Below are 16,696 nucleotides of genomic sequence, written 5' to 3' on the forward strand. Positions count from 1 at the left end.
CTCTGAGTTGTCTGAGTAATGACTTCATTGTTAATCGACCTGTTGATGGGTTAGATGCTAAATGACCCATTGTTGGTCCTAGAATAAGGTCACGCTTGTGTTTGGGGTTTTTGAGACCAAAAGATGATATCAACTGTGAGTCATTCAAAGGATTTCAAATTCACAGAGCCTGGTCTAAAGGTATATAAAGAGAGACATTAAAGGAACTTGGACTGAACAGGAACGGGATGATTTCGGTTCAGTCATTCAGGAAAACTTTAGAATGAAGTTTCTTCTGTTGATACTTGTCCTGCAGGTCACTACTTCTGGAGCTGTTTCCCTGACTAAGCATATAAGCCTTAAGGAAAATGATGAGGAGGTTGCTCTAGTAAGTATGAACATGATAGAATTTATCCAGCTTGATTTTTGTCTTTAAGATTTATTACATTGACCAGTTTTATCTTGAAAATCACTATTTGAAAACTGGTTTAGGAGGCTATTTGCTTTCAGCCCTGAATTTTTCTTTGCTAAAGAGAAATGTAAGAGAGAGAGGTATTGATTTGAAAAGGGTATGGTTATTGAATTGGTAGATGAATTTGTCCCTTCTACTTAAAAGCTTTGGCCAAGATGTTTTACTTCAAAATAATTGACGTTTTACTTTTGTTATGATGTTTTACATTAGCCATTCAAAGCCAATTAATAATGTAAGATTTGAACAATGGCTTGATTAATTTAACCACTTCAGTTTGCCATGGTGATTCAAGAATACTGTATACCTTCACAATCTCAGATATTTTTCATGAGCATTTTTTTAAAATAAAATGTTTTCAATTCATTTCTTTTCCCTAATTGTATGATTTCAGATGATCTCCCCATTTTCTAGGACTGTTTTAACTTTAAAATAGTCATAGTGGTCCGTTGTGTTGAGCTTTGATTTTTAAGCAAGAAAATTTTATCCCAACTTAAATTAATAATTTGTACATTCTGAAAATAAAGATTTTGTTGCTTACTGAATTTTGCCATGATGTGCTAGATGCTGAAATAGGTTTTAAAAAGTAGAAACAAATTGTAAGAGGTAGAGACATAAAGATGTTTTCAGTGAGTTACCAGAAATCAATCTTGCTAATAATTTGTGATACGTCTTGGACAGCACAAAAAAATTTAAATTTTTAATCATTACTATTAATTGTTTAATACCTGGTTCAAAAGCCTAAGTGTAAAGTTGAGTCATATATGCAGAGCTCCAACAGAAACTTTTATTTATAGCAATATATTATACTAGTGTATTACTAAATGTATTTTTTTCCAAACGTACTTGAAAAACTTTTATTACTTTGAGATGGAGAAAATTCCAGTGACAAAAATGAAAACCAATGAAAACTTTATGGAGAATAAAATTCAGGAAATGCAGCAGTTCTTGGGGCTAAAAGTAACTGGAAAACTGGACACATCTACTCTAAACATGATGCACACGCCTCGATGTGGAGTGACTGATGTTCATCATTTCAAGACAATGCAAGGAAGACCAGTATGGAAGAAACGTCTTATCACCTACAGGTAACCTTATAGCCATGTATTTTTCTACTTTTTCAGATGTCTAACAGCAAAAGGCATAAACTTCTATGAATGTAAATCTTTCTTGATGGTGACCTATAAATCATAAATGAGAATAAAATTATATTCTGCTTAAGGAGGATGCTGTCAGAGGATAAATGTTTCTGTAATATAAAAAGCATGTTTTTTTTAATCTGGATAATTAATTTATGAAATAATTCATTCTTCAATGATGATAGCAGAAATAAAGTATAATAATATGACAAAATTAACACATGGTTTTCATATATTTTCCTCTCTTTTGTTTTTCTGGTAAAGAATCAATAATTACACTCCTGACATGAAACGTGTGGATGTTGACTATGCCATCCAGAAAGCTTTTCAAGTATGGAGTGACGTGACACCCCTGAAATTCAGAAAGATTGACATAGGAGAGGCTGACATTATGATACGTTTTGCATTTGGAGGTAGAGAACTTAGATGTATTTCATCTGTATTATATGACATGACCAATAGCATGTATAGAAGGACTAATTTTCTTTCCTTTTTAAAAAGACCATGGAGACTTATATCCTTTTAATGACAAAGATGGAGTCATAGCTCATGCTTTTGGACCTGGATCTGGTATTGGAGGGGACACACATTTCAATGAGGCTAAAATGTGGACTGCAAACTCTAAAGGTAGGCAAATAAATAAACAAAACTGCAAAAGAAAACCCTAACAAATTCTAAATTACTTCATCAGTTGAATGGCCACACTCTGAGAAAGACTACCTTGGATGGGAAAACTCGTTCTGATTATAATTTTACCACTAAATAAAATATAACATTTTGTCTCAATTTCACTCTCTGTAAATTGAGGATATTGGACTAGATTATTCCAAAGATCAGTTCTAAGAATCCGAGGATAAGCTAGTTCATTAGTATGAACTCAAGAACCTTAAGAACCATAGTATGGAAAGGTAAAAGCTGTTATTCAATGATCACTTCTAACAAAGCAATCCATAAACTCAAGCAAACACAGATACTAATTCTGTGTACACCAACTATCTTTATGATCCATTGTATGTTGACTATTTCTTAGATTCATAGTGACACAAAAAGATGATGCTATAGAGAATTTAGAGATCCTTGTTGAAAAACACAAGGTTATATGGTCATGTAGTCACTTGTAATTCTGGGATAAAAATTTCAGAATGCCCAACTGATCATTTATTAATATTTGTATGTATTTACAGAGGAGCTGTAACTCACCATTCCTCTCAGAGAGTTGAAAGGTGGAGATAAATAGTCTCCCCTGTTTGGAGGAATCACTGTATTGAAAAGTTCAAACCATCATACCAGAAGCCTTCTTAATCTTTCTATTGGAAATCCTAGATTATATGACTGACTCAAGTGGAAAATAATTAGAGAGAAAGTCATTAAAAATAGACTCTATTTAGCATCTCCCCCTCTCTGGTTGATATTGCACAGGTTAGGTGGCAATACTTTATAGAGCAGAAAGGCTATTTGTTTTAGACTGGCTAGCTCGTGGAAGAGCTGGAATCACGGCATGCATTTCTTAGCTCTTATTTTATCTCAATGCATACTTTCTACTTGTCCATGTTGCCTTATTTTTAATTGGATTCTATGTTTTCCAAAAGCTAAATTATTTATGGAAATTCTAACTTAAAGTGCTCATTCTCAGCCTAGTTTTTTGACATAGTAAACTGAACAAAGAATTAGCTTAATGGTCACTGTTTCTATTATGGTGTTAGGTGATGGGATGGGGGTGTTTGGATACAGACATGAAAAGGACACATCCTTGCCCTGGAAGAGCACACAATCTAGTGAGAAGCAGACTATAAACAGGAATCCATTACTCTGAGATGAGCATCAGTAGTGGTTTTTTATACAAAGTGTTATAGGAATCGGGAATAAGATAAATTCAGGTTTAGTTCCAATTATAAAAATCTTTGTCTACTCTTCTCCAACTGATGCAGAGTGGAGTGAATGACAGAGTCTTTGCTTCTTTGTCATTATTTGAGAGAAGTGAAAGCATATCTGAGTTAGTCACTGAACCCATATGTTAGAGAGAATGTTTCTAGATACCCCACAAGAGAGAGGTGTAGACTCTATGTTCCCACTTGGGTACTGGAGCATATTTCAAGGCCAGACTCTGCAACTAAGAAGAGTGTGATTCTGGGCAAGTCAGTTTTAAGCTTCAGTTTTGACATGGAAAAAGAAAGACAGAAATGAAGGCATTTAGACTAGAAAACAGGTGAAAAATAAGTCAGGAGCTATTCAAATCTTCTGGAAATTGAGAAACTTGAGCGAAAGGACAAAACTCTCTCTCTTACCTACAAAAGTGCGCTCTCTAGGACATACAGAATAAATGAATAGGCATGACTATAACTTGGCAGTGTAAATGCATCTAAATTGTAAGTGCAGTCTCTTTGATTTCATTTAGAATCAAATATAGTAAAAGAATGAGCTTTAGACCAAGAAATTTGTATTTAAATCTTGGGTCAGCACTTAATTTGGCCAATTAATCTTGCTGATACTGTGTACACATCTGTAAATAGGAAGCTTGGTAACGTCCTTTTCATCATATAAGGATTAGACATAACGTGGTATATTTCTCAGTGACTCATAGAATCTGGAACTTAATATAACTTTATACTGGGTTAATAAAGGATGATTACTAAAGACTTTTTTATATCCATTCAAGTCTGATCAAGGGTAAAAGCATAATGTAGTAGGAATGATTTAGAGGCAGTGAGAACTATTGAACACAGCTATGAGTTATTCCAGAATTTTTCACAATATATTTCATTCGTGTGACTGTGCAGTGATCCTTAACCAAAGACAATTTTGCCCGCCAAGGGGGCATTGAACAATGTGTGGAGACATTTTTAGTTGTAAAACTTAAGAAGGGTTTGTTTCTTGAATTTAATGGTAAACCAGAGATTTCTAAACATCTATAACAAAGAATTATCTGGCATATAATGTTAATAGTGCCAAAGCATATAATGTTAATAGAACCAAGTAAAGGATTCCCAAATGTTTCCCTTTTCATGTGTCATATTTCAGCTGGGTTATTGTCTTCTAAATGTCAATATAGTTCACTGCTCTTTTCCCCTTCTGATTGATTTCCTCTCAGGCACCAACTTGTTCTTAGTTGCTGTTCATGAGTTTGGCCATTCCTTGGGTCTTCAACATTCCAATGATCCAAAGTCCATAATGTTCCCCAACTACAGTTATGTTAACCCCAACACATTTCACCTCTCTGCTGATGACAAACGTGGTATTCAGTCTCTCTATGGTGAGTTGAATTTCTTTACCGTTTTGCCTTATAACAATACTCACTCTTCTGAGTATCATGTTTTCATGATAACTGCATTTAAACCAGACTTTAACATCTACCTTCTCTTTTGAACCCAATGAAAGAAAACTCTGTGAGGTAGGTAGCACAGATATCATCTTAATTTTTACAAATGAGCATAAAAGACCTACTATGTTAACCTGAGTCTTCTGGCCTCAAATCTCCTTTTTTTCTATACAACATACCGTTGTCTATTGAAGAAGATACAGAGAAATAATCTAACTGGGACCAGAAAACCAGAGTGAACAGATTCTTTTCCTCCATGGTGTCAGAACCACATGAGGGAAAAAAAATGTTTATTGTATGCTTTCTATAAATGTTATAGAGATCTTAAGTTTCTTTTTATGTATTTTTCATCAAGAAAATTAAATGTTTTTTTAAAGAACAATTCTTCTTCTTATGAACTAAAATGCATATTTTTATAATGCTTCTTGAAATGTATTTTCAGGAGGTCCAGAAAAGTATCAACCCCCATCAAATCCTAACAGTACAGAATCGGCTGCCTGTGACCCCAATTTGAGCTTTGATGCTGTCACTACAGTGGGAGATAAAATCTTTTTATTTAAAGACAGGTAGGATCATTTTCATATCAGACAAATTTTAAAGGCTCTGTTCCAAGGTGTTTTTTAGAAGGTTAGTATTTGGTAGGGAGGACAAACATCCTTCATTTTTGAGATTCAAATCTGAGACCCTTAAGGATAAGTGACTTCCTTTAGATTACAAAACTGGTGAATGGGCTGTGGGACCAGACTAGAACCTAGATCCCTTAATTCCAAGCTCCATGGTATTTCCATGTACTAGTTTGCTTATGGGATCATTGCTATTATCGAAGAGTCAATTAAGATTGTTTCCTTGTGGTGCTCCTACACATACATCTATGGAATAAAATGTGAAGATAATGGAAAGAAACATTGTCATTTCTCAAGTCCTTCCCGCTCACACTTCATGATTCTTGAGTCCATAATAATTTTTAACATGTGTTAAATATTTTATATCCCAGGTTCTTCTGGTGGATGCTTCCTGAGAGTCCAAGAAGAGGTATTGGTTTAATTTCCTCTTTATGGCCAACATTACCATCTGGCATTCAAGCTGCTTATGAAATTGGAGCCAGAAAACAAGTTTTTCTTTTTAAAGGTAATTCCAAGGTTTAGTTTTGCTATTGAGCTATTTTTCTACTTCAAGGAAGAAAATAAATTAAGGAAATACTACTTTTTATAAATTTAAACAGCACTCCAAGTTTTATTAATCTTACTTCAAGCTATAACCTAAAATAGCTTAAATACTTAACTAATATATAAAAGTTTGTAAAATATAGATTGTAATACTTATGGAAAAAATATAGAACCATCAGAGACAGGTAATGTTTAAGAACAAGGAGCAATACATTTTGAAACTATGGGAAATGAATGACGTTGTTTGTAGTGAGTTAGTACATATTTCAATGATTTTTTCTGTGTGATTCCAATGCACCCTTTTTCTTTGTCTTCACAGATGATCAGTACTGGTTAATCAGCAATTTAAGGCTACAACAAAACTATCCCAAGTGCATACATTCTTTGGGCTTTCCTGACTATGTGAAAAAAATTGATGCAGCTGTTTTTAACCCACTTCTTCAAAAGACTTACTTCTTTGTAGATCATCAATTTTGGAGGTGAATTTTGATGGCTGGTAATTTGACCCCTGAGATTTGTGAAATAGGCAGGGAATGGAGTTTTCCAAAAGGAAGGCTTCTATGCAAATTCCCAAAGATCTTTGACCTTCCTGGAAGGGAAATCCAGAGAATATAGGACTGGAAGAGTTACTGTCAACCAAGTTCTTTTCTCTGGAATTTTGAATTCTAATTTATGAGATAACACATCATGTGTTTTTAAAGGAACACTTTAAATAAAACATCATGTTTTTAATCACAGTGGAAACACATTGGAAAATAGTGGTAGAAATGAAACCTAGTTTTTACAGTCAATTTGGAGGATGAATGTACTTTTAGATTCCTTTCTATAAGTCCTCCGAAGACAAAATGAGAAAAAGAAGACAGAATGAGGAAACTATCCTCTGAGTGACAGCTGATCCTGCAAGGTCTTCTTTGCTAACAAAAATTGGACAATCAAGCTCTAGAAAGCAAGACCAGATACTGGTGGAAGCACTGTGGAGGAATAGGGGAAGTGCTTGACTAGAACTCAGAAAGCCTAGGGTTAGAGTCCTATAGAGACTTGGAGTAAATCAGTGAATTTTTTAGGTTTTTGATTTTCTTGTAAGTACAGTTTAAAGCCTTTCAAGAACAGACTTTCAGGAGAGAATAAGGTAGATTTTGTTGTTCATGTCATGAAATGTCAAGTTTTATGTCATGAAATTCACTACTGATGGAGTTACTGCTGGTTATTTTTTTTTTTGCTCAGGTATGATGAGAGGAGACAGTTAATGGACATTGGTTATCCCAAATGGATTACTAAGTACTTCCCGAGAATTGGGCCTAAAATTGATGGAGTCTTCTATTATAACAGTGAGTAGATTGATAAACTATAAAAATATTGGAATCCCTTTTTAAAATACTGAGTCTCTTATGCCTTTTATATCTTGCACTTTTTACCTTCCACTCTTCATAAGTTCTCATGGACTGGGGCTGTCAGTGGGATGAGAGAAACTTTAGTTTGTGTTTGTGAATGTCTTTATGAAAGATCAGCCTAAGCAAAATTGTTGAGCAGGCCAAGATATTTTGTTGTTTCTTCCCATCTCCATGTTTCTTACTTTCTCCATCTTACTTTCTCTATATGCCCTACCTGGGCCCAATCTCCTTTCTCCCACTGAGTTCTCCACCTGGAGTGTGAATTTTCAAAAATATTTGCATCTTAATAGTTATCCTTTAAGACTAAATAATCTTCTTAATAAAATTACTGAAGATGTTTAATGGTGAAATGATTGGTAATAGGCAGGTATCTGGGGGCAAGATACCAGCCAAGAGAACCAACATTTATATTCTCTAATCAGAACTTATCTAATCTAGATAATCTAAAAACACAGATTTATATTATATTTTCTTTAAAGAAATAAGTAGACATTAAACTATTCCATTTTTTTTTTCATTTTTAGAACACTACTATTTTTATAAAGGATCTAACATACTTGTATATGATGTCCGATCTCTTCGTGTCACCAAAACGCTGAAAAACAATGTCAAGTTTGAATGTCAGAAACAGTATTATTAAGGGTGTTTGTCAATTCATTATTGTTTAATAAGTATTTATTGGATGCTTGTTATGTGCCCAGAATACCATTAAAGAATGATATGTAGCATAAAATAAGGTAAACTCTATAGACCATAGAGAAATTAGTGATTATACAAAATACATAAAGTTTTTTTATTTTGAAAACCCTCATTGTCAATTTTTACTTGGCTCTGCTCTTAAGTTTGAAAATAGACACCTTCAAAGGCCCAGAGAATATCTTGGTATCTAATGTCCTTGAACTGAAAAGTTGTAATTATTTCTCTGTCTTAACTAAAATTAAGAGATGATTAGTTTCTTTGATCATTAAATGTTTCAGCAAGGATATCATTTTAATTCTTTTGGAGTAAAAAAATAGACTATACCTAGAACTTTGAAAACAACAATCAGTGTCAGAATTATGTAAGTAAATTATATAATTATGATGATAATATAATTTTATTCTGTTGTCAGTGTCGACTTTGCTAATAATTTATATTATATATATACATTGTTCAAATAAAAACTTTGAAAGAAAGTATTTGATTTTTAAGAATTTTTCTTAAAAAATAGAATGTGTATTTTAAAAATAATTCTAGACCTACTTCTAAATAAATAAAACAAGTACCTACATGATTATACCAAGGGGAGACTAGAAATATGGCAACTGGGGAAAGAAAAGGTTATATTTGTTTTGGCCACTTGTCTAAAGCCACCTACATCCTTGGTCTCAAGTCAAGAAAACATTCTCCAGACTATGTATGACCCCCAAAAGCACCTACGGAGCCTAGAGAGAAGCCTAGAGAGAAGAGATGAAATACCACTTCACATTTTGGTAAAATTTTTGTTGTGCCTCCAGTCTCACAATATGGGTCATGTAATTGCTGTGTGAATTTGATAAGAAATTAAATCTAAGCTTCCCTAAATTTCAGAGGAAATATTAGTGGTGCCCAAGACAAAGATTTATTGTGTAAAAAAAAAATGATACGTGATGTAGGGCGAGCACATCATGCTGATAGCTTTCTCTGCCTCGTATCAATTTTTTCTCCATTACCACAACACATGTTCTCCCTAATTTCTGAATTGCATACATATTAAAGCCCCCACTAATATCTTACAGGTTTATGTAATGCTTGTAATTTTCAATTTACTTGCAGCCCATTGCTGATCGATGTAGTCAATATCCAAGAAATGATCAAGCTCATTGCAGCTCAGATGATTCTTTTTGACTAGCAGAACAAACAGAGATAGGGAAATATGAAGACCAGAAAGAATCTAGATAGGGAGCAAGCTCTCTGTGCTTCATAGCTTAGATTCATTCTCAGGTATGTGCTCCTTCAGTATAATAACCCTACAGTTGTCTTTGCAAGCAATAGGAGCAAGTCATTCTTAGAGGAAATGCTATTTCCCCACAGGAAACTAGATGCTGGACTTCCTTCAAAAGAAGAAACTTCCCCATAAGGTTAGCATCGAAAGAAAACTTAATGGTATCTGGGTTGAGTTATATTTGGTCTTGGGTAATTCAGGAATAAGCAATTTATTCAGAAATAAACAATGGCTGCATTAGAATAAAAGCCCAGAGTATACCCCTCTTAGTTTCATGAGTGTTTATGAGAAATGCCTTTAAATATTTAAAAGTGAGCCTTTTCTCCTTCTGCCTCCATTTGTGTTTCATTTTCAAATTTCATTTAACAAATTCTTAAAATGTTAATGATGTGCCAGGCATTGTTCTAAATGCTGTACACACACAAAAAGAATCCTCTATAATAATATAAATAAATTTATTATAATTAATAAATAATTACCTGATCCTTATTACAAATATGAGGTAAATACTATCACTCACATTTTTCAAATGAGGAAACTGAAGCACTGAAAGGTGAACTAAGTTGCCCACGGTCACATAACCTTGAAGCTGCAATTCAAAGTCAGGCAGTTTGACTCCAGAATCTGTGTTAATAACCACCACAAAATTCTACCTTTCGAATTTATAAAGTGAAAACAAAATTAAAATAAAAACTATTGGCATGACATCCCTTTTTTGTCTCACCCTTCAATTAAAAAGTCTTTAAAATATTAGAAGAATTATTCGTGTGTCTAGACAGGAATATCATTTCACTTTGGAAAAGATAGTAGTGATATCTTGCTAATGTCAGTGGAAAACCAAGACTTGGAAACTACAGGTGTCTTTATAATGGAGTGCTGGACACTGTCTAATGGGTCTTCTGAAAAAAAGCTGATTTTATGATGGTGTGTAGCTTTGACTTTCCATCAACCTGGATATTTTATAACTCTGTAAAGATACAAATAATAGAAAACAATAATTCAAACAGTTTTTTTATAGCAATGCAAATAAAGGTTATCTATTAGAGATACAATTGTTTTCCATCTGATAGACAACTCAAACATTACATATTATTGCTAAAAAATATTAATGCATTTATGACATTAGAAAATTTATTTTAGCATTTTTTACTGCATAGATATCTGTTCTACATACCCTGATATGAACTAATTTCCTCATTAGTTACAGAATTGAATAACATTTTTACCATGTTTATTTTATATTTGTATGAAAGTAATTTTTAACTTTTCAAAAAATCATACTTTAGTGCAAGTTAGCCAACAAGAAAGAACAGAGTCCTTCCAATCTTTTAGATTACTAGGTGCAGAAGATCACAGATTAATAGTTAATTCCTCAAGCTTGACACAGCTAGAGTCTAGCCTTCCTGATCTTGTCTGCCTCTTTACCTTCTAACAATGCAGTGATGAACACTGTCCCTGTACAGATATGCCACATCTAGGTGACATACAATTTCTGAGGTTCACTTTTTTTACTTTGTTCATTCATTCAAAAATATTTATTTCTAGATACTGTGATAGGCATGAAGGATCCAAAGATGACTAAGAAACTTTCTGCCTTCAAAGGCACAAACTATGGCAAACTAAAAGAGAGACATGAAAACAACACATTATTAAGCAACAAAGTAGGTACACTGATAGAAGCATGTGCAAAATAGAAGAGTGAGTCAATCTCTGCAGGATTCAGGGAACACAGAATAGTGTGGAAAACAGTATTTGATATCTGTTTTAAAATATGAGTGGAATTTTTAGGTGGAAAAGTGGGCTAAATGTATTCCTGGCAGAAGAAGAAGCCTCTTCAAAGACCCATTATTTACAAAAACTAATTTTTATTAAGTTGGAGCATAAAAAAATGAAAGAAGAAACAGCAAGAGATAAGAAACAAGATCACGAAGGACATTTACTGTCATGAGTTTGATTTTTATTTTATAAGTGACATGACTTTTTAAATTTAAGATGGGGAGAAATGACTAAATTGCATTTTAGAAGATTTTTTGTTGGAACTGTGGAATATAAATCATAAGGAATTAAGACTAGATACAGAGGAGAACAACTATTATACTATTCTACTACTCTATGCAAAAAAATACCGAAAACCTGAATTATAGCCATGGGGAGGACAGAGATGATATTACAACAGCTAGAAAGGAAAATTAATAGAACGTGTTTAGTGTTTTGCATGTAGGGTATGACTGAAAAGTAATAATGTGGAATGATATTTAAAGATCTGGTTCGAGAACTGACCTTCAGTAGGGACTAGAGAAGGAAAAGCAGATTATTGAGGAGGTGGTAGTCTGCTAGATGGAATCAAAATAATTGAATTTGTTTAGTCTGGTAGCCTATTTTTCTTGAAGTATAATTGACTTAAAATATTATATTAGTTTTAGAAGTATAACATAGTGATTCAATATTTATATATGTTATGAGGTGATTACCTTCTGTCACCATAAAAAGGTATTACAGTATATTCTCTATGCTGCTTGTTACATCCCTGTGATTTATTTATTTTAAAGCTAAAAGTTTTTACCCCTTAATTCTCTTTACTTATTTTGTCCATCCTCCCATTTTGAGTCTGGGGAGCCTTGAGAAATTCAGGCAGGGATGTCCAGTAGGTAATGAAATGGAATCAAGGTCCAGTAAAGTGGTTTGGCCCAGAAATTTAAATGTTGGATTCTTCAGTGGATAGATGGAAAATACCAACTTAGAAGTTAATGGGATATCCCAGCAGGAGCATAAGTAATAGTCTTTATAGTATACATCATTCCTAGGAGTGACTTTCTAGAGCCTAGTTTTGTCACTCAAATATCAAAATATTTTAAGAAGGTTATAATGCATCAAATAAAAAAGGATTGTGCTTACTTCTGCAAGAAAATTCCCAGATCATGGAGATTAAAATCTAAGACTTTTGTCCTATTTTATTTTAGTATGTAAATACAACTTCCGAGGATTGCTTTTGCTTCTGGTCATATTGAAATAACTAATACTGAATTTTCCTTCCTGCTATGATTAACTAGAGAACTGGACAAAAATGTATGAAACAGTTGATTCTATTCACTGGACACTACACGGTCTAGAGAAACAAATGACACAGGCTCCCAAAGCGTCCCTGCTTTCTGTTGTTAGGTGTTTTCCAAGACACAGCACAGAGGAAGTGAACCCAGCAGAACACAGTGGTCTCACTGAATTGAGGAGACTGATATTAAAGTTCAGGGAGGTGGAAGTGGCTATAATTTGCAGAGAAGAATATAGAAGAGGAGGGACCCATACAAGAAAGCCCCTTGAATTGGGAGAGGTGTCCACTTCAATATGCTGATAAGCTGCATATGCACCATCAAGAAGCAGTAGATTGAACAATCCCCAGAGATTACACAGGCCTGGAAGAGACTTGAGTTCCATCCAGCCAAAGTGGCAAGATACTGAGCACTTGGGGCATTCAGTGAACTTCTCTTAATTGAAGGGCTAGATCCACACTAAAAAAGCTTGAAATAAAATTCGGAAAAGAATGAGGGGATTTGCAAATTACATAGCTGCCTGCCGAAACTAAGTAACATCTTTAAAAAAATAAAAAGCTAAACACCTAGCAGTATAACATTCACGATGTCTAGCATCCCAAACAAATTTATTGAACTTACAAAGAAGTAGAAAAATGTGACCCGGAATAAGAACAATCAACTAACAAAAATAGACACAGAAGTGACAAAGTGATGAAATTAGCAAAAAAAAAACACGAACTTTATTTATTTATTTATTTATTTATTTATTTATTTATTTATGTTTATTGGGGGATAACATTGGTTAACACGATTATATAATTTTCATGTTTAAATTATCATTTGACATCTGTTTATTCTATTGTGTGTTTACTACTGAATGTCCAGTTTCCTTCAGCTACAATATATTTGATCCCCTTTACCAACTTCATCCTCCTCTAAACCCTATATTTGACCCCCTTTACCCCATCTATCTCCCACCTCCCTTCCCATTCCACTTAGTAACCACTAGTCTATAGTCCTCTGGTAACCACTAGCCTATAGTCCATGTCCATGAGTCTCTGTTTGTTTGTCCTGTTCATTTGTTGCTTTTAGGTTTATATCCCATATATAAGTGATATCATGTGGTTTTCAACTTTTTCTGTCTGGCTTATTTCACTTAGCATGATTATCTCAAAGTCCATCCATGTCGTTGCAAATGGCAGTATTTCATCTCTTCTTATGGCTGAATAATATTCCATTGTATATATGTACCACAGCTTCTTTAGCCAATCATCTATCATAGGACACTTCAGTTGCTTCCATGTCCTGGCCACTGCGAATAATGCTGCTATGAATATTGGTGTGCAAATATTTTTTTGGACATGAGTATTCAAGTCTTTGGGTAAATACCCAGTAGAGGGATTGCTGGATCGTATGGTAGATCAATTCTTAGTTTTTCGAGGAATCTCTATACTGTTTTCCATAGTGGCTGTACCAATTTGCAGTCCCACCAGCAGTGTATAAGGGTTCTGAAAAAGGGGTTTAAAAACAGTTATAAGTATTTTCAATGATTTAATGGAAAACAGACATAATATAGAGATGAAAAATATTTAAAAGTAGCAAATGAAAATGTGAATTTCCATTTGATTCATTTTCAGATTTGGTCATTTTTTTAGTCCCTTGTTGCTTGTTTGTTTTCGTGATTCCATTATTTACTTTTCTGTACCTTAAATTCTTTATTGTTATATAGTCTGGATTTGATCATCTAAATATCCAAATACCTTGTGGGTCTAAGTCTGCTATTTGCTGACTTCCACTAATTGTTATTGACTTTCAGTCCTAGAGTTAGCATCTTTGTGTGTTAGATTAACTTTGACTGTGAGCTCAATTTTAAAAAATCTTAATTTGCAGCAATCTAGAGTCTAAAGAAGGTGTGCTTTTATCTTACGAATATTGATTATTGCTTCTAATAGAAAGCAAGGGGATTTTTTCCTCTAGCACTATTTTGGTCTCTTTCTAGGATCTGTGGCAGGAGCTTTAGATACAGATTCTTCACCTCACAGATTGTTCAAGATTTAATATCTTCATGGAAGTCCTTCTACCATAGTCATTTGTTTGAACATTGGAGAATTTACTCTTTGTTCCCATTTGTTCTTTGCTACCCGCTCACTCATCCTTAATCTAGCTTCAGCTCAGCTCAGCTCAGTGTGTGTGTGTGTGTGTGTGTGTGTGTGTGTGTGTGTGTGAGTCTGTGTGTGTCTAGGTCTATGTGTGTCTGTGCATAGGGGCACTAGGGAAACCCCGGAGATTTCCATTATCTCCTACAAGTCCAGGAAAGCATTAAAAGTGGGTTTTATTAAGCCTGAAGTTGTTTTACAGTGAAAGAAACCTTCAGAATGCATCATGTGCTGTACTGCAGGAAGTGAAGGTATGGCTTATATCTTGACCTGTTCCAAATATCGTGGAAGGCGGAGTTGTGGGCAATGACTGATTGTACAAAGCCCAATGTTAAGTCAGAAAATTTGCACTGTGACTCACTGTGTGATTTTAGGAAAGTTAGTTTACCATTTTAAATCTCAGGATTTTCTCTGAGGATTAACACAGGTGAAGCCTTGGCACTTACTGGCTACTCAACCGAATCTTTTTTCTTCCTATCTCAACTTCCCTTTAACTCAGAGATCCTCAGTTTTGCTACTTTCCTCCCTAACAGGTATAGTCACACCCCAATAACCGCTCTGACCTACAAGGCAAGTACAGAGCCCATGTAGACCCTCTTCCATTTTCTCCATATTTCCCTTTTTTCCCAACCGCTAAAGATCATCCAAAGTTAGAAATACAATTACCTAATTTTTTGGCCATCACTCTAGATATCAAATTGTTATGAATAATAATGTTTATTCTGTGGCAAAGAAATTTATATATTTTTCCTGTTGTATATATCAAATTTGTAGAATGGACATTTTTAATGCCATTTTAAGAATGAAGAAAAAAAGCATAGAGAAGATACGCAATTTTGTAATCACAGAACTAGTAAGTGCAGACTAAGATTCTCAGGGCTGTTTAGCCCCAAACTCATGCTCTTTCTATTATGCCACTTTGATTCTCTTGGCTAATAATCTTAATTAACAAGGGGCAATATCTGATACTGTGTGGTCCAATTATTAGGGACAAAATAAAATGATGAATAAATTATCAATGACAACAAAGATCTATTATGTACTTTTTTGAAGCAATCAAGTCAATAATAAAATATCTTAAGGGAGATGTGAATATAAGTGAGGTTTAAGGAGAGGTTTTTCTACTCGTGCTCCAAACTCATGACCTGGAACAGCATGTTCTCATATTGTAATTGAATAAAATATGACTTTCAAAAGAAAAAAGGGTTGTGAAATATGTTTCAGGCCACAAAGGTACCAAACTGTGTGTTTATGCTCTGATCCTTAGTTTTGGCCTTTTTTTTACAAACACTTAGGAATTTATGATTGCAAGATTTTGCTGATTTTTTTTCTGGAATTGAAACAGTGACCAACCTTGATGAATGAGGAGGCTTTGTGGATTTTTGAATCTTAGTGACACATAGTAACTGCTCATAGACATGTATCCTAACTGGGTCACATCTGGGAAGCACGAGGAAAGGATAATGGGCAGGAAAGACTGGGCTTAAAAAAGGGAGAGGAAAGTCAAAAGATCAGAAATCAATGAGACCCTCAAAACTGAAGACTAATTATCAGACAGATATTGGGTTAAGAGACATGTCCAGGATTCAGCTTTCAAGAATTTGAAAATTTGAGAGAGAAAATTTGTGGGAAGGGTTAAGTCCAGGCTAAGCGGGTGTCATAAATAGATGAGATACAGAGATTGGAGTTAATTTGCAGACACTACAAACTCTTGTTTCTGTTTTGGTTTTGATGGAAAACACTCACAACATCTCTGCTACTCACTGTGTATGTGGACTTAAACAAATGTTTTAACTTTTCTGAGCTCCAATTTTTATCTGCAAAATGAGAACACTGATCTTTACCTTGCAATATAAGTGTAAGGATTAGTCATAATACATGTAACATGTTTGGCACATACTAGATGATCAGTATATAGTGGTTTTCTCCTTTCTTAAAGGATAGTTCTGAATATATATCTGACCACATTACACACTCTGAGAAGACTCAGAGACATTAATTGCCCAAAACATTACAAAATAATGAAAGTTCAGAATAAAAGTTCAGAACCCCAATTTTATTCTTCTCACGGTATAGTTTTAATGGAGA

The 16,696-nt window shown here is 34.1% G+C and overlaps 1 protein-coding gene across 1 annotated transcript; it reads left to right on the forward strand.

Moving 5' to 3' along the window:
- Nucleotides 1-220: 220 nt before the first annotated feature.
- On the forward strand, nucleotides 221-8,566 carry MMP12 (matrix metallopeptidase 12). The gene is made up of 10 exons (XM_016134026.2): nucleotides 221-367; nucleotides 1,319-1,536; nucleotides 1,852-2,000; nucleotides 2,089-2,214; nucleotides 4,676-4,837; nucleotides 5,346-5,469; nucleotides 5,898-6,031; nucleotides 6,389-6,548; nucleotides 7,294-7,397; nucleotides 7,985-8,566. Exons 1-10 carry the CDS (start codon nucleotides 263-265, stop codon nucleotides 8,098-8,100), a joined length of 1,398 nt encoding a protein of 465 aa, XP_015989512.2. The 5' UTR covers nucleotides 221-262; the 3' UTR covers nucleotides 8,101-8,566.
- The last annotated feature ends 8,130 nt before the right edge of the window (nucleotides 8,567-16,696 follow it).

Source organism: Rousettus aegyptiacus, unplaced genomic scaffold, assembly GCF_014176215.1.
Source record: "Rousettus aegyptiacus isolate mRouAeg1 unplaced genomic scaffold, mRouAeg1.p scaffold_m13_p_5, whole genome shotgun sequence".
Classification (NCBI taxonomy): Eukaryota; Metazoa; Chordata; class Mammalia; order Chiroptera; family Pteropodidae; genus Rousettus; species Rousettus aegyptiacus.